The following is a 19,372-nucleotide window of genomic DNA, read 5'->3' on the forward strand; positions in this document are numbered from 1 at the left end:
CCAATGAGATGAGCCCAGATAAACAATGGGACACTGAAAGTCAAAATTAAGATAACTAGGACTCCAAAGGAAAAGTATGAGCCCCAGAGAGCCAAGCAGCTCCACAAGCAAAGGCAATCACGGGTCCCCCCCATAACCCATACTGTATCCCATTCCAACCCCCCTATCCCTAAACTCCCCAACACCCACCTTAAAGACAAGAAAGAGGACCCGCACCTTAACCTAGGTGCCTATAAAGTTAGAAAAGAAAAAAACAAATGGAAGCCCATGAAATAAAAGGCTTACCAGAAGCCAAAGCCAATGTGAGAGAAAAACGTGACTATTGCTGAAGTGACACAGTAAGATAGGAAAAAAGAAAAGTGGCCCTTATAAAGAGAGAGATAAACATGAGCAATTGCATATCGCATAATACTGAGAAAACAATAACAGAACACCAATAAGCAGTTATTTGGCTCAGTTCGATGCCCAGTAATCTGAGACCGTGCAAAAAGAAGAGCTGGTGGCCAACGCCAGACAAAAGCCTGTCTGTGGGACTTTGTCTGTGAGACCGCACCTCTCCGGAGCACCTGAGCCTTTTCCAGCTGGCCTTACATCAGAGAGACTGTGGTTGCTACCCGGTGTGTTTCCCACCAACCGATATGACATTGGGCATTAGTCCTGCCCCCCCTGATTGGCTGCCGGCTCTTCTTCACACCACAGGTGAAGAAGAGCCGGCAGCCAATGCTGGAGGCGCTGTGTGCTGGAGATGCATGCGCTCCTTCGTGTGTGTTGAGCACAGCACGTCTGACTCTGCATCCTCTTTGGATGAACATCAGTCTTTTTCCAGTTACCCGATTCCTGTTGTTTTACATCAAGGGAGATAACAGGGATCTTAGCAGGGTATGGTGTCATCGAGGTATTCATCCACCATCTTGCCGGATTGCCATTCCTCTCTCTAATTTATCTATTATTCCTTCTTCCCATTTACATCCACTAAATGTTTATTTAATCAATGCATAGGCAGAAAAAAAATTCATATAGTCACTGATTTAATCAGAGACAGCAAGCTCGATTTCTTCTGCATTACTGAATCCTGGCTCTTGCTGTCTGATATAGTCCTACTAAACCAAATTTCTATTTCAGGATACACGGCAGTCTCCCAACCAAGGAAAAAAGGTCACGGAGGGGGGCTTCTAATCATTTATCAGGATAATTTCAAGATGGCTCATGAAGACCTCGATGACAAATCGCCCTTTGAATGCTTGGTTCTTTATTCTGATTGGTTCAGTCTGTGTTTAGTCTACTGTCCACCTGCGCTGCTTTCTAATAACTTATTGCCATTCTTTGAGCAGCCAGTCTGAACAATATGGTCATCTTAGGCGATTTTAACTGACAGTTTGGTGATTATTCCCTCTCCCCCCAAAGACAACATATCTTTCGCGATATCCTACCCTCTTTAGGATAGGAACAGATCATTTCGTCCCTAACACACAAGCTGAGCAATATCTTGGATCTTGCACCAAATTGGCCTTAGTGACTCCAGTACCTTGGTCTAACCATTTCACTGCCGTGTGCTGTCCCCTCTAAGTCCAGGACTTCTGAGGACGTTTCCAATGTCCCTTTTGTCTCTAGAGGTTTCATCAATATCGTTGAACTTAGTGAAAAAGCCAAAACTAATTTTTGTTCTTTCTGCCCAACCAACATTGAGGAAGGCGCCTCTAGCTGGACAGAGCTTCTAGAACACTCCCTCGATAAGGTTGCCTCAGTATCAAAATGTAAATCGAGAAAAAATCATTCCCCATGGTTCACTACTAATGTTAAATCTTTGAAGGTTCAGCTTAGATGTAGTGAATGCCGTTGGTGTAAAACCCGCTCCATCAATTCTATAGCAAACTTCCTCTCTTTACTAGACTCTTAATGCACTGCCATCCAGGATGCTAAACACGCCTTTTACTCTAAATGTATCTACGACATTGGATATAACCCCAAAGAATTGTTTAGGATAGCTAAATCTCTCACCAACACGTTTGCTAGTGCCCTCTATGCTTCTTCAATCCCTCTCTGTGACTTTAATTGCACTGTTTTCCTGACACACTTTGTGAGCAAAATATCCACTCTTGTGCTTCTTTCTCCTCTGTCCCCGACTGACTCCTTTTGGACTTGACATTTCCCTATATGGAGCAATTTTAATTTGTTTCTTCTTTAGAACTAGGGCAGATCATTTCTAATTTAAACCCAGCCCGATGCTCCCTGAACCCTTGCAATACTGCAATATTGAAGGGAATTAAGGACAATTATCATTTCTATGTGTCTTAGTCAACCTATCACTATCGGAGGGTACACTTCCCACCTCCCTGAAGAAAGCAGTAGTCAAGCCTCTCTTGGAAAAGAACAATTTAGACCAGTGGTTCTCAACCTTTCTAATGCCGTGACCCCGAAATACAGTTCCTCATGTTGCGGTGACCCCTTGCCCCGCCCTTGCCCCACCCTCGCAGGGCGAGGGCGGGGTGAGGGTGGGGCTTTGGTCATATGGGGGCGGGGTTATGGATGGGGTTGGATTTTAGTGCATACTTATTTATTATGACATTTATAAACAGAACCACCATTCCTCATAAAACAATAAAATTAAGAAACATAAAGCATCAGTTATAATAGTAAAACCATACTAATAAAAGAATATTTTAAAATTACTGATAAATAGAATTTCTATTAATTAAAATCATATACATTTTTATAATTTCCCACACACCAATAATATTTCAAACAGCACATATATCAAATAACACACAATAATTAAAACTAATAAGGATTTTAAAAAGCCCCTGCTGTCCATACATGGGAGCTCTTGATTTCCAGTCACCCTGATATTGTCGAGGATTAGGAGGTTATCCTCTCTCTCTCACACATACACTCACATGTCCATTCTCTCTCACACATACACTGTCACATACTTACACATTCATGCTCTTATACCCACCATAACCTCTCACTCTCACAGACACTGATACACTCTCCCCCCCCCCCCCCCCCCCCCCCCCCACTCACACACACTCTTACTCCCCTGGATTTTCTCATACACACTCATGCTCTCACTCTTACTGGCTCCCTCACAACCTCAGAGCCTCTCAGATAAAAGTCTATGCAGCAGAAATAATGCTGAATGTTGAGAATTGTGTTATGCAGACTAATCTGGAAATGCACTAATTTCTACATGAGTCATAATGAATCAGTCCTCAGCTGCAGCCTTCAATTGATTATCCTGGCTCCCTTTAATAATGTTTGCCAAATACAGTTCATGTGTAACAGCAATCCTAATTCTCCACCAGATCAAGCTGATTTCACATCCCACTTCATACTTTGTCACCTCCAGCTGAGTCAAACAATTAATCTAATTACTGCCACTGCTGCCACGTGGCTATTGGGGAGGCGCTGATTGCTGCTATTGGCACCAGTGTTGCCAACCTCGCTTATTTACCGCGAGATTGGGCTTCTTTTTGTAGTCATTTGCGGTTTTTTTTTCCGATTCGCGGGTTGCTTTTAATTGGGCTATTTTTTCTGCCAGTCGTGTTTTTTTTGGGCTTGTTGGGCGGGACTTGTGCTCTGAATCATGTTACAGTGATTGGCTGCTGCGATGAAGCCTGTCCATAGCAGGCGCACCCTATCCCTATATTGCAGCAGTAAGCCAATCAGAGCAGGAGCTGCAAGCCTTGTTGATGCACACGTCAGGAGCACATTTTGTGGGCAGACCTAGCCAGCACTGCAAGCATCTCACGTGGGCGGAACGGGAAGAGCAGCACGGCAATTGGAGCGCAACAGCAAAGGAATCCAGAGTGTGCAGCTACAGGCAGGTAGCAGGAGGGGAGGAATTAGGATGTAGGGAGGGGGAATGAGTGTGTGGTGACCAGAGATGTGCTGGGAGGAGGGAATCAGCGTGTGGGGGGCCAGAGATGTGCTCGGAGGGGTTACGGAGGGGGGGAATGAGAGTGTGGTGACCAGAGATGTGCTGGGAGGAGGGAATCAGCGTGGGGGGGGCCAGAGATGTGCTCGGAGGGGTTAGAGAGGTGGGAATGTGTGTGAGGGGCCAGAGATGTGCTTGGAGGGGGCTGAGGAGAGAGGAATGAGTATGTGGGGGCCAGAGATGTGCTAGGAGGGGTTAGGGAGGGGGGAATCAGTGTGTGTGTGGAGCCATAGATGTGCTCGGAGGGGTTACAGAGGGGGGGGAATGAGAGTGTGGGGACCAGACGATGTGCTAGGATGGGTTAGGGAGGGGGGAAAGAGTGGTGGGCCAGACGATTTGCTTGTATGGGGGGTGGGGAGGGGGTATGAGTATGTGAGGTGCATTAAACTACGCTATAAAAAATCAAAAGTTTTTTTTTTTACCATCTGCTTCCTTTTCTAATTTGTTGCCATTTCCTTTAATATTGCCTTTTTTTCTATTTCTTTCTCTCCACCTTCTTCTTCCCTCAAACACCACAGTCAGGTTCTCATTCTCGACATGCCTTCTCTCTCACACACCCACTACACAGGCTCTCCACTGGCACAGGCCTGTCTGAGTCTCACACACGGCTCTCTCACACCCCACATGCTGCCTTTGCTCAAGCACAGGCTCTCACTCTCATGCTGTCCTCTTTCACCACACAGAGGCTCTCACATGCTGTCTCTGCAAACAACACACAGAGGCTCTCACATGCTGTCTCTGCAAACACACACAGTCTCTCAACTCATCTCATCCTCGCACACACCTCTCTCTTACCTCTGGGCCTCTTCTTTACGGGTTTGCCACAGGGTGGCTCTGCAGCGGCCCTAGTCTTCCCGGCCCGCTGCTCCTCTTCTGCACGCAGCTGAAGCGCCTCCTCCTTCCTGCCCGTGCGGCTCCGACAGTGTTGCCAGGTTTTCATGAACGAACAAGAACTTTTTTCCAAAAAAACAAGCCCAAAACACATGAGATTGAAACATTTTATTTTTTTATAGCAGTTAATGCCCTCACATACTCATACCCCTCCCCCAGCCCCCTCCAAGCAAATCTCTGGCCCCCCACACTCTCATTCCCCCCCTCCCAGCACATCTCTGGCCCCCCACACTCTCATTCCCCCCCCTCCCAGCACATCTCTGGGCCCCACACACTCTCATTCACCCCCCCCCCTCCAGCACATCTCTCTGGCCCCACACACTTCTCATTCTCCCCCCCTCCCAGCACATCTCTGGCCCCACACACTCTCATTCCCCCCCCTCCCAGCACCATCTCTTGGCCCACACACACTCTTCATTTCCCCCCACCCCCCAGACACATCTCTGGGCCCACCACACACTCTTCATCCCCCCCCCCCCCAGCACCATCTATGGTCCCACACACTCCATCCCCCCCCAGCACTCTTCTGGCCCCACACACTCTCATTCCCCCCCCCCAGCACATCTCTGGCCCCACACACTCATTCCACCTCCCTAACCCTCTCCGAGCCATTTCTGGCCCCCCACATTCTCATTTCCCCCCCCCCAGCACATCTCTGGCCCCACACACTCTCATCCCCCCCACCTCCCAGCACATCTCTGGCCCCCACACAACTCTCATTCCCCCCCCCCCTCCCAGCACATCTCTGGCCCCACCACACTCATTCCCACCTCCCTAACCCTCTCCGAGCACATTTCTGGCCCCCCACACACTCATTCCCCCCAGTACATCCCCAGCCCCCACACACTCATTCCCCCCAGTACATCCCCGGCCCCCACACACTCATTACCCTCTCCCAACATACTAACTCCTTCCCCTCCTGATACCTGGCTGTAGCTGCACACTCTGGATTCCTTTGCTGTTTTTCTCCAACGCTGTGCTGCTGGTCTTCCCGTTCCGCCCACGTGCGATGCTGTGCTGGCTGGGTCTGCCCACAAAATGTGCTCCTGACGTATGCATCAACAAGGCTTGCAGCTCCTGCTCTGATTGGCTTACTGCTGCAATATAGGGATAGGGTGCGCCTGCTATGGACAGGCTTCATCGCAGCAGCAGCAGCCAATCACTGTAACAGAGCACAAGTCCCGCCCAACTTCTGCTCTGTTACAGTCCGCCCTGATTCAGAGCACAAGTCCCGCCCAACAAGCCCAAAAAAACGCGACTGGCAGAAAAAATAGCCGCGGACCGGCAAAAAACCCCAACGGCCCGGTACCGGTGGTTGGGGACCCTGCTTTATGCGACCCCTGTGTTGTGGTCATTCGACCCCCGCTGCGGTCGCGACCCCCAGGTTGAGAACCGCTGATTTAGACCCAGCAAACCTCAATAATTTCGGGCCCATTTCTTTCCTTTTGTTCTTGGCAAAACTAATTGAATGCAGTGTCCTTAACCAATTGACAGACTTTGAGTCCCATCAAATCCTGGATCCCCACCACTTTGGATTTAGAAAATATTTAAGTGCTAAATTGCTAATCTTGTATCTCATTGACTCATTTAGAAGAGGTCTTGACTCAGGCCACAGCTTCATCTGTTATGTTCTGTGAGTTTAGAACTAGTTAGTGGGCCCTTAGGCCGTGGCAAGAGCTGACTCCACCCACAGGGAGGAGCCCTGTGGGGACTCACCACAACAGGCAGGGTCTCAGCAGTGATGGACACCAGAGGCAGTAGTTTATTGTACAGCAAGATAACCCGAGGAGCGGGTTAATAGACTCGGTCCAGAGTAGATGACCTGTAAGCTGGTCATTCCAGTAGTGGCCCGCAGCACGGGGTAAGCCAGGGAATACTTCCTCTAGATGAAGCTTGTGTAGTTTGTCCCGGTAGTGGTCCGCAGTGCGGGGTAACCCAGGAAATATCTTCTCTCATAGAGTTTTGTGCAGGCTGTCTCCGGTAGTGGTCCGCAGAGTGGGGTAGGCTGGAGGCTGGTGGTAGACGTTTGCCCAAGACAGTGTGGATCCGGTAGTGGTCCGCAGAGCGGGGTAACCCGAGAATCCACACAGAGAAGAAGTTGTAGACCAGATCCAGTACTCTGAACAAAGTAGCCAGCTGTAGTGGTAGGCACCATGGAGAACAGAGGTACAGGAGCACTGAAGGGTCGTCTGTGGAAATAGGAAGAGACTCGCTGGGTTAGAGAAGTGAGGCAAGTAGAGATGGCTCTCCAAGGAGCGGATAGCCCTGAGTGCAGCAAGGCCTCCAAGGAACAGGTACCTAGATCACTCAGATAGGAGCGCAGGAACAGCAAAGCGAAGTCCCAGAATGGCGGAATTGAGCAGGACAGGAATCCTTGCTAACTCGATGGTATGCTGGCTCAATGAGATTATATATACATAGGCAGTGACGTCATGCGGTGGGGACGCCCCCGAGGTTCCCGCCATTATGTGGTTAAGACGGGGGGGCAGGTGTGCGCGTGCGTGCCCTAGATCACCCCAGAAGTAAGATGGCTGCCAGGAGTGCCAGCGCCCTCCTGGGAATGCCATGGAGGGCGGTGTGCAGAAGCCGAGGCGGCCATCCTCCCTAGTCTTGGAGCTGCAGGGCAAAAAGAGGTGAGCAGCAAAGGTTGCATGATATGTATGTATGATAGAGTAACTATCTCTGGGTTATATGAGTCTTTTAAAGAATGGGCCTTGAAGGACTAGCAGATAAATGGCAAGGCAACTTGTCATCAAATCCCACTGTGCCACAGCTGTCTAAGAGTTTCAAACGTATCCCAGACCTAGGGCCTCATTTACTTAAGCATTTTTCCCATAGAGGCAGAATGGGAGGAAAACCTTAGTAAATCAGGCCCTTAGCGATAAAATAGAAACTTTTGAGATATGTGTATATTTTCCAGACTCGAGCTTTTAGAGCCAGTATTGCAGATGTTTGTAAGAAATGTAACTCCAGTAGGGGTACCTTAGGCCAGCTTTTCTGGTCCTGCCCCACAAATACAGATTTATTGGGGGAAAAATTGGGAAGCATTTGGAACATGTAATAGGTCAAAAGATTAACCTCACCCCTGAGGGAGCTCTTTTTGATGATACTGCATCTTTACGTGTCATGGGGAAAGTTTCAAGATTGATTGTTAGGAAGACTTGCTTGGTGGGGGAAAAATACATTTTGATCTCTTGAACATAAGAACATGCCATACTGGGTCAGACCAAGGGTCCATCAAGCCCAGCATCCTGCTTCCAACAGTGGCCAATCCAGGCCATAAGAACCCGGCAAGTACCCAAACACTAAGTCTATTCCATGTTACCGTTGCTAGTAATAGCAGTGGCTATTTTCTAAGTCAACTTAATTAATAGCAGGTAATGGACTTCTCCTCCAAGAACTTATCCAATCCTTTTTTAAACACAGCTATACTAACTGCACGAACCACATTCTCTGGCAACAAATTCCAGAGTTTAATTGTGCGTTGAGTAAAAAAGAACTTTCTCCGATTAGTTTTAAATGTGCCACATGCTAACTTCATGGAATGCCCCCTAGTCTTTCTATTATCCGAAAGTGTAAATAACCGATTCACATCTACTCGTTCTAGACCTCTCATGATTTTAAAGACCTCTATCATAATCCCCCTCAGCCGTCTCTTCTTGGAGAGAGCAAGAACCCTGACTTTCTGGCATTGGAGGAATGTGCCATATAACTTCATGCAGAGGAAACATTTAGATTGAATGACTGTATCCACTTGCTTTCCCCCAGGGTCAGATGTAATATTTATTTATTTATTTATTTAACATTTTTATATACCGACCTTCATGAAAGAAATTCATATCAGATCGGTTTACAAATAACATGAGGGGAATAACAAAGTCAGCCATATAACAAGAAATGAAAGTTACATATAACAAGGGGTATTAACCTGGAGGGCTAGGATAGCCGGAGCGATAGAAGGCATAACTGAACAAATTAGATAATACAATAATATGATGAGAAGAGGCATAAGTGTATAAGCTACACTTGTCAGAGAGTTTAGGTAGGAGTCAGTGTCTGAATTAGTGAGGAATTGCTGGATCTGTAGGTTAAGTGAAGGCCTGGATGAAGAGCCATGTCTTAAGTTTTTTACAGAAGGTAAGCGGGCATGGTTCTAATCTGAGTTCTGTGGGCATCTTGTTCCAGATGGCTGGGCCAGCTGTAGAGAAGGTTCGTTCTTTGGTTGATGATAGGCGAGTAGATTTCGTTGTAGGGGGTTGCAGGGTGCCTTTATATGCTTCTCGAATCGGTCTGTCTGATGAGTATAATTTGAGGGGAATCTGGAGGTCTAGTTGTTGTTGGTTGTGAATGACTTTGTGGATTATAGTGAGAGCCTTGTGTAATATTCTATATTTGATTGGCAGCCAGTGCAGGTTCTGTAGTATGGGAGTGATGTGTGTTCCTCTGTTGGTATTAGTCAGGATTCTTGCCGCAGCATTTTGGAGCATCTGTAATGGTTTGATAGATGAAGTAGGGAGCCCGAGGAGAAGAGAGTTACAGTAATCTGTTTTGGAAAAGAGTGTGACTTGGAGCACTGTCCTGAAATCTTGGAAGTGGAGGAGGGGTTTGAGCCTTTTCATGACTTGTAATTTATAAAAGCAGTCCTTGGTAGTGTTATTGATGGCTTTCTTAAGATTCAGACGGTTATCAATGATTACTCCAAGGTCCCTTACTTGCGTGATCTGGGTGTTGCCTGCTGGTGGATTGATTAAGGCCAAGTGGTCCGAGGAGATGATTAGGAGTTCAGTCTTATTTGCATTCAGAACTAGATTCAAGTTGGTGAGCAGGCTGTTTATAGATTTGAGGCAGATTTCCCAAAAGGCGAGAGATTTAGGGAGAGATTCTGTAATGGGAATCAGAATCTGTACGTCATCTGCATAGAGATAGAATTTTAATTTTAGGTCCGTAAGCAGTTGACAGAGGGGCAGGAGGTATATATTGAATAGTGTGGGTGACAAGGAAGAGCCTTGTGGTACTCCTAATGTTGATTTGACATCTGGGGATTCGTTGTTATTGATTTTTACTTTGAAGCTTCTGTTACTTAGAAAGGAGTTAAACCAGCTGTGTGCAGATCCTGTTAATCCGATTTCTGCTAGGCGATTTAGTAGGATGGAGTGGTTCACGGTGTCAAATGCAGATGAAATGTCCAGAAGGACTAGGATAAAGGATTGACCTTTGTCTAGGCCCATGAGGATGTGATCGGCAAGGGAGATAAGTAGGGTTTCTGTACTAACTGCTTTACGAAAGCCATATTGGGATGGGTGAAAGATATTGTGCTCTTCCAGGTATACAGAAAGTTGTGTATTAACAACTTTCTCCATGATTTTTGCTAAAAAAGGGAGGTTGGATATGGGGCGGAAGTTGGAGGGTTCATTTGTGTCGAGGTTAGGTTTCTTCAGGAGAGGTTTGAGGGATGCGGTTTTCAGCCTGTCCGGGTAGATTCCTTGGGCGAGTGAGCAATTTATAATGTTGGCCAATGCTCTGGAAATAGTATTCGGGATGAGAAGCAGTAGTTTAGTTGGAATGTGATCTGTTGGGTGGTTTGATGGTTTTAGTTTCTTAAGTATAGATTCGATTTCCAGTGGTGTTGTAGGTTCAAAGGAATCAAGAATGGCCCCAATATAAGTCCTGGAATTGAAAATTATGGAGGGTGGAGTTGCATTGTTTGGTAGGCGTGCTAATGTGTCTGCAGTTTTTTTCTGAAAGTAGAGTGCTAATTTGTCTGCTTTGGTTTGTGCTTGGTCGTCTGGAATGGTGGGTGTAGGGGATTTTGTGAGTTGGGAGACGTAAGAGAATAGGGTCCTGGCATCAAATTGAAGGTCGTGTATTCTGTGGGCATAGAAGTCTCTTTTTGTCTTTAAGATGGTGATCCTGTAGTTGTGGAGGGTGCGTTTGTAATCAGATAAATTAGTGGAGTTGGGGATCTTACGCCATTCGTATTCTTTGTGTCTGAGGTTTTGTTTCATCTGCTTGAGTTCTGGGGAGAACCAGGGTTGTTTCTTCTTCTGTATTGAGTTGATTATTTTCACCGTTTTAGGACATAATTTATTTGCTATTGCCTCAGTGATATTGTGCCAAGAGAGGAAGGCTGCATCTGGGCTAGTGGTGTCCAGATTGGGGAGTTCTTTGGTGAGATGATCACTGAGTGTGTCAGAAGTGCAGGTTTTCCTAAATTGGATAGCCAGCTATCCATTACGAAGCAACTTTCCTTCTTGGGTTTATAAATTGCAACTCTTTTCCCTTTACCTAGCTACTCAAATGTCTTACTTATGAGTTCTTAATTTTTTTTTTATTATTATTTTCTCTGCTACATGTTATATGCACCCAGTTATGTCTGGGAAAGGAGGAATAGGTGATAGAAGTTGGAGTATGGTTGGATCTGAGATTGTTTTATTAGTCTGACCTTTGCTGAAATGTTATAATAGGGATAGAATTTGGGTTCATAAAAAAAACAAATGTATTTCAATTGTTTGTATCATGTCTGTTGTTTTTCAGTAAAACAGTTTGAACAATAAAGTAATCTTAGGCCTTGTGCAGCATTTCCCTTTGCCCATGGCTACTGACTTTTGAGGGACAGCTTGAGCATGGCAGTGTGTGTTGGTAGTGCCAAACTGTTTCCACTTTAGAATGATGATCCTGACAGTGCCCAAGGGGATATTCAGACACACTGAAGTTTTCTTATAGCGTTCCCCCAATCTATATCTCATTATCCTGGAGTTCATTTGGCAGCTCCTTATTAGATATGTTTTGATCTTTGCTTCAAAGTCACATCATACAAAATAAATAGCTGGATTTTTCATTCAGGAGTATTTGAATCAGCTGAACTAATGTGATTGGACACAGGTAGGCTCTATTTAACTTATTATAGGTCCTGTAAAGGCAGTTTTTTGAACAGGATCTCATTTAGGATTGCTATGACAAAGGGTTTGAAGACTTATGCAATCAAGATGTTTTGTTTGTCCTTACAGTAATTACTTTTTAAGTGTTTCTATAATTATTGTTTCATGATGAAACTCCTACTTTAATGCATTTTTATTTGTATATTTTAGACAGAAAAATGTACAAGTGTGTGAAGACTTTTATAAGGCACTGTATCTAGTTTTGCTGAGAAGATTCTAAATAAAGCAGAATCCCTCTCTAACAAGGAATCCCATCCATTCTCTTAATGTAGCTGTGCTCAGTGCATTATCATCCTGGCTTTCACTGCACATTAAGGAACAGTAGCCTGAACTGGAAATTAGTCTGGAAGATAAAGCTCTCTCTTTACTTTATGAGGTGTCATGTGTTACAAGTTGTGGGGAAGAATAATTCTCTTTTTACCTTGAACCGTCAGCTTTTTAAAAAAGAAAAGTATATTTTTTTAGGGGTGACTGTTAATATTTTTATTTTGAAAATAATCTACACTAGCAGCCAACCAAGACTCCAGAACCAAAGGAACAAACTGTCACAGTATGAAAAAAATACAGAACAAACCATGGTGATATCAGCAATGCAATTACCATAGTTTGTACTGTTCTAGCAGTACAATAATGTACATAAAAGAAATTACTGTTACTTGTACTGTGGAACAAATTAAAACTCTCAAAGGTAGTCCTTTAACTATCATTTACTTAAACCTTTGTCTGTTTTTATTTTTATTCTAGGTCATTTGCACCTTAAAGGAAATGAAGAAAAAATGTCAAAATCATTGAAAAATTACATAACAATTAAGGTACTCAAGGCATTTTGTAATTCTTCACATTTTTCATGCATATGCATTATATTTATTGAATGAGCTGCAGCCACCACAAACGAAGGTGCCGGCTAAAGTTAACTTGAGTATTTTAGAGAAAAGTTGTCAATGTGGCCACCACAAAATGAGGATAACTTTAAAACCTATTTATGTTGCTGGATTTGCTCACGTACGTGTAAGCATGGAAATGTATCCAAGTATTTTATAAACTGTGCAGCGGATTGCTTCACAGCTTATAAAATACGGTGCAGTTCAGCTCTGAAGGTATGTGCGCATGTGGCAGTTCACCTGAATATTTGCAAAGCATTCATATCATGTACTTTCTCAACCTATTTTAAAATATATGTGCAAAAAAAAAAAGCCACGTACATGTAAAACCCTGATTTATACGCAGAAGTAGGTATACTTTAAATTATGCGCATATACTTGAAATCACTGGTTTGTCAATACCTCCACCAGTTCACCGAGACCATGTCCAGTTTGAGACCATCCTAGTTCTTCTTAGTATTTAATCCTGAGCTCCCCCAGTTCGCCTAGACCTCACACCCCAAAAATAGCAGATTACAGGTGAGTCTGGTACCAGTTATAATAGGTGGATTTTAAAAGCCCGGCGCACAAGTCGGGCTTGCGCGTGCCGACCGAATTTCAAAAGCCACCCAGATATACGCGTGTCTCCCGCTTGCACGCACGTCTCACTCGATTTAAAAGGGGGCATGGTCTGTGCAGGGATTATGGGTGTTTTGGGGTGTGGCCAAGAGATGTGGGCGTAAGTACGTCGTCCCCAGCACAGACCCAGGTCCTCTGCCACATAACTTTACTTCTGCTATGGAGGAGGTGTAAATGTAAAAACCAAAAAGACATCCATTTTGGTGGGGTTTAAAGGGTCCTGGATAAACTGGGGGATTTGGAGGATCTAGCTCAAAATTGGGAGAACTGGCGAACAAACATGCACTGGTTTTAAAATATCCTGAATTACGTGGTAAGGGCTTTGCTGTAGCATCACTGTATCTTGGCAAGTGCTGGTGAGGGCAGGAGCTAGTACTGGAGCAGGCAAGACTGGACTGCAGAGGCTGGAACAGGCAAGGACTTGGATACAGGCTAGGACTGGACTCAAGGATAGACACAGGGAAAAGGCAGGACAAATCAAGGACAGGACTCACGAACAAGGAACACTGAACATAGAGGCCCGAAGGCAAGGCCAATAAGTGAGGGATCCCGAAGGGCAAGATCTGGAAAGACCTAGATAGGCCACAGAGCAAGGGAAAGGGCTAGGGAGGCCACATGGCAAGGGTCAGAAGGCCAGAGGCCATAAGGCAAGGCAATGATCAGAAGGCCATGAGGCAAAGCAATGGTCAGAAGGCCCAGAGGCCACAGAGCAATAGGGGCCAGGGCACGAAAGTAAGACAGACTCAATGCATAGGCATCGAAGCAGGGAACAGGCAGGATTTTGTAGGGCTGAGGCTTAGGACTGGTGCATGCAAGAAGGAGAGCTTGGCAAGGCTGGAGAGCAGGCATACTGAGAACTCCTGATAGAGTTCTGCACCACAGGCTGTGAACAGTAAGGAGCTGACATGGATAGCATGGAATGGAGCTCCAAGGAGACCTCTGCTGGTGGAGAGGTGTCAGGGTACGATGAGGCTGCATAGCAGCTGAAAATGTGACAGATTGGCCCTAATAAAATATATATGGTGCGTTCTCATATATGATAAACTTTCCTTATAATTTAACATTATATCTGATCAAGTAGTCATTTATGAGTTGTACTATTCCCAAAGTGATTCTTTTTATAACCAGTTTGGTGGGTTTAACTTTGTGATGTGGTAATAGAGTTTAATGTTATAAAATAGTATGTATATGTATATAGGCTATTTAAGTGTGTGTGTGTGTGATATATATATAATATATGCTAATTTTCCATGCATAACCCCTTTGAAAATTTACTCAAATGTGTTGTAAGAACTCCTGGTATATTGTACTAAAAAGTTATTTATAACTTTTTAAACTGAAATGAGGGGCAGCTATATGAGAAATGGTTTGCCATTGAATATTTTTTATGCAACAATGTTTTACTGGATTTTATTTAAATTTCCTTAAGGCCTATAGTCCTTTTCTGCATGTTATATAGTGAGCTAGATGTCCTCTTTCTAAGATCATGTACCCAACCATCTCATTATCTGTCTTCACTTACCATCAGCCTTAATGTTGGCACATATATGGGGTATATGACTTTGTTGCATACATTATCAGAGCAGCTCTTAGTGCTTAAAGGTTAAAATGTGTAATAATGGATCTACATAACACTGGACCAGTTGCCATTATGATTTTCTCAATTGTCAAGTGAGGAGCTTCTCTCTATATCTGTGTCAGATGTTTGTATCAAAATCTCAAGTGCTTTAGCAGATTTTCTCATATTTTTTGTTCTGTCCCTCGACTGCATTTTATTTATTTATTTATTTATTTTGCATAGTTTATTTATTTGCATAGTTATTTATTTAGTTGTTTATTTATTTAGTTGTTTATTTATTTAGTTGTTTATTTATTTAGTTGTTTATTTATTTGTTGTTTATTTATTGTTGTTTATTTATTTAGTTGTTTATTTATTTAGTTGTTTATTTATTTAGTTGTTTATTTATTTGCATAGTTATTTATTTATTTATTTTGCATAGTTGAATATTTTGGTAATTTTTGTTTTATTGATTTTTCATTATTCTGTATGAACTATTCAATGTTGACTGGTAGCAGACTCTCTGCTTTGCCAAACTGCTTTGAACTAGGTGTGCAACCATTATTTTTTTGTATTTCTTTTCTGACATTGAAGTCATCCTTCCGGAAAAATAAATGTATTTCTTTGACTTTCCTTGTGCAGTTTTGAGCCTGGATATGTCAGTGCAGCATGTCAGTGGCTTCAAGAGGTGTTTCTGATGCTTTTACAAAATATCAATCATGGATCTTCCTAGAAAATCTTATTATTATCTTGGAGGAGAGGTCATAACATCTCTAGATGTTGTATCTTCTTAAGGATATTACTTTGGTGGTTCCAGCCTAACATGAGAGGCTCCTTACCTACCTTACTGATTATGGAAAAGTTCAGTTCAGAGCTAACTCTGAAACTCAGAAAAGACCCAGTCGTGCTGAATTACACTGATGGTCAAGTCTTGTCTATATGGTTCTCTGCTGGTTTTTGACGGTATGTGAGACTTAAGGCCCAGGTTGAGGTCTCCTCTTGTTCTTTCCCCTTTAGCACATCAAGGGCTTGATGTGCAGATTGAAGTGAAGAGTGTTGAGTTCCAGTCAGAGGTTTCAAATCTGCTCATTAGTGATGAAGGCTTTTGAACCTAGTGAAAATTGCCCATACTATCAAGGTAATTCTCCTGACTTCTGTATTTGTAGCACATGGCTACACTAGATTAAAAGATTTAACTGATAGTCTGATGATACAAATTTATTAGTTTTAAGGAGTAGTAACTTACACATGTGAGGTAATCAATCAGTTTTATTATAGCAGCATAAGTATATACGGTTCAGTATAATACAGATATTTCTTTTCTTTCTTTTTCGTTAGAGAGCTAAGCACTGTTATGAAAGATAAACAGAATTTATACATTATCTCCACATCAACTTTACACTTGTCAATTATGCAATTGCCAAACTAATTAACCCAGCTGAAAGGTAATTAATCCAGTTTTATCTCACTCTTAGCTGTTGCGTATGAAACTCCTGCAGAAGGCCAAGACCTGTCTCAACACGCCACGGGGAAAATCCAGCAAATCCCCATGCAAGCGGATGACAGTTAAAATCCATAGGACTCACAGATATCTCCATGAGATATATCAGCAGGAATAGGGTAAAGAAGTTCTTAGCTTTAATTCTTTCAGGGGATAGTTGGCGAGACCTCTGCTTCCAAGTTACGGAGCAGGATGTGCCGAACATGGAGCTCAGCCTTAAGCTTACAGGTCTAGTGAACTGCAGCAATCAAAGTTCTGGGGAAGAAATCCCTTAGCAGAGGTTCTTTGGGATAATCCACAGTCTGTATAATTTAGGTTCCTTTTCTCTATTTGTAACCTCATTGTATATTCAGTTCCATAGGATCCAATGTTGATCTCGATTGGATATTGCCATCATCTATAGACACGGATTGGTGGGATGCAAATGATATCATCTGAGTCCAGATGCATATGAATATTCTCACTGCAGATAAAGTTCATCAGCGGATGTGTGCTGAACAGTACCCATTTCATAACTGGTCTCGTGGCTGGATTCAAAGTTTTCACCAGGGACATGTTCACGTCCAAGGTTCTCCTCTTACATTGTGAGGTGCTGACAAATGTCTGATATGGAAGATCAATAACAGTTTATTCTCCTCTTTGTGATTCACAGTCTCATGCAGTTTCCAAAATCATCACTTGGCTGATGACTCCATATTTGTGTTGCTTAGGCCTGCACTTTTTGGTTCAGTTTAGGTGCATAGCTTCAGGCCTCAAATTCAATGATGCAAATCCTTCTTTAGGGTTACTGGAATTTACCTTACAGCCTTCATCATCCCCGCAGGTGCACATTTCCAAAGTAGCCATCTTGCTCCACAGAGGAACTGGTTACTGAGATGACCAACAGAGCCATTGGTTAGACTCTTTCAAGGCACCTTCAGAGTGCCAGCTTCAGATGCTGCAATTTCAGTGGGTATGTTGAGCAACCAGTTATCTCTTTGAAGCCTTTACTCTGGATGCCAGGCATATTTGTACTGTGGCCAGTGCAGCCTGCCATACCAGTCATGACAGAGACTGTGCTGATCTGTTCATCACAAGGAATTGAACCACTAAACATGGCAACTTCAGTTCATAGTAGCTTTACTTTCCAGCCAGTGCCAAGTGGTCTTGGGAGGTCTGCTTGCTTTTGGGCCAGTTTCTCCCCCAGTTTGCATCCCTCCCAGTGGTGTACCAAGGGGGGGCAGGGGGGCCAATGCCCACGGGTGCAGGGCTATAGGAGGGCGCTGATTGCTAACACAGCAGGAAGATCATCAGGGCCTTGGTGGAGCAGCTCCTTTTTCCTGACTGTGCGGCACCGGAAGAAAAACGTTGCCTGAGCCGCACGGGCAGGAAGGAGGGGGAGCATCAGCCATGTGTAGAAGAGGAGCAGCGTTTGCGGCAGCGCCGCCACGAATTCCACCTCGCGGTTGCCCAAGAAGAGGAGGCCTGGTAGCAGGGCTGCCATGGATCCCACCTCGAGGTGCCCCAAGAAGAGGAGGCTCGGTAGCAGGGCCTCCATGGATCCCACTTTGCGGCAGTCGGAGAAGTTCAGGGCCATCTGCGGAGCCCATCCTGCGGCAACCATCCAAGAGGAGGCCCAAAGGTGAGGAAGAGGCTGAGGCCTATAGAGTGTGTGTGTGTGTGGTGTGTGTGTGTGTATGAGAGTGAGTTGAGAGATTGTGTGTGTATGAGAGAGTGAGTTAGACTGTGTGTGGGAGTGAGAGCCTCGTGTGAGAGTGAGAAACTATGTTTGTGTGAAAGAGCCTGGGTGTGTGTGTGAGTGAGATAGAACGTGAAAGAGAGAGTATTATGTATGAGAGAGAGCATGTGAGAGTGAGAGTTGTGTGTGTGACAGCATGTGAGAATGAGAAACCCGAGTATGTGCGTGTGAGAAAGAGAGCCTGACTGTGTGTGAGAAACATGTGAGAATGAGAGCCTGAATGTGTGTTTGAGGGAGGAAGGGAAGAAGACAGGTTGAAAGAGAAGAAACAGAAAAAAAAAGAGATCCTGTAAAAAGAATTGGCAAAACCCCAAGAAAGGAAAGGTTGAAAAAAAAAAGCCTGCGACCAACTGATTAGAAAACTTATATCAGATAGCAATGTTAAAAAGAGTAATAATGTTTGAATTTTTAATGATTGGCATATGTTATCTTTGGGAATGTGTAAGATTAGCACTTTTCACTGTGCCGATCTTGTGATGTACGAGATCAGCATGGAGGAACTGGAAACACCGCAAATTTTTAATACCATGGGGCTTGCACAGAGGAGGCAGCAGAATATGCTTCAGTGCCTGTAGCAGCGATTGGCACCTCCCCAATAGCCATGTGGCAGCAGTGACAGTGGCAGCAGAGGAATGAGAAAGGCTCTGAGGTTGCTGGCAAAAGAAAGAGAGGGTCTGCCTTTATTGTGTGCTTGTGTATGAATGGGTTCCTGCTTGAGGATATGTCTGTATGAGAATAGTTGCCCTTTGGACTTTCTTATTAAGACTTTTTTATACCAATTTTAAAGCATGTGATATGAGGATGTGATATGAGAAAATGTCATTTTGGCTCTTCTCCCCAAATTTTTCTGTCTAGACGCACCACTGATTTTTTGTGACCTTAAGCATTAGTACAAGAAGGATATTGGGGGGGGGGGGGGTGCTGGAGAGGCACACAAATGCATTGGCCCCTGGGTGCCAGAGACCCTCGTACGCCACTGATACCTCCACTTAAGAAACTAATCAGAATGCTTCCAAATTCTAAACAGGACTGTGATCCTGAAGGTAATCAAACTCTATTTAAAATACGTGATCTGTAATTTTTGTTGGTTCAACATTTTTAGAAGAATAGGGAGCTAGGCTTTGAAGTCTATCATACAGAAAGACTGTGGAAAAGAGAGGCACTAGTGCACCTACTTGAACTAGGCCTTATTGTAAGCTAGGCATTTGTTTCTGTTGTTGCCTGTGTATTTGATTTGGCTCTTACCTATATAAATAAATCATTCTTATATTTTGAGCTCTCTTTTATGAGCCAAAAACTGCTCAGGTGGC

At 44.1% G+C, this 19,372-nt stretch overlaps 1 protein-coding gene across 4 annotated transcripts in view; it reads left to right on the forward strand.

Annotated features, from left to right (window-relative positions):
* Positions 1 to 19,372, forward strand: part of CARS2 (cysteinyl-tRNA synthetase 2, mitochondrial) — a 217,729-nt gene that overhangs the window by 110,873 nt on the left and 87,484 nt on the right. For all 4 annotated transcript variants that reach the window (XM_029604706.1, XM_029604707.1, XM_029604705.1 and 1 more), the window contains exon 9: positions 12,511 to 12,578. In XM_029604706.1, the coding sequence (XP_029460566.1) occupies positions 12,511 to 12,578 (68 nt within the window). The remainder of the gene's footprint in view (positions 1 to 12,510; positions 12,579 to 19,372) is intronic.

The sequence above is a fragment of the Rhinatrema bivittatum genome, chromosome 5 (assembly GCF_901001135.1).
Source record: "Rhinatrema bivittatum chromosome 5, aRhiBiv1.1, whole genome shotgun sequence".
Classification (NCBI taxonomy): Eukaryota; Metazoa; Chordata; class Amphibia; order Gymnophiona; family Rhinatrematidae; genus Rhinatrema; species Rhinatrema bivittatum.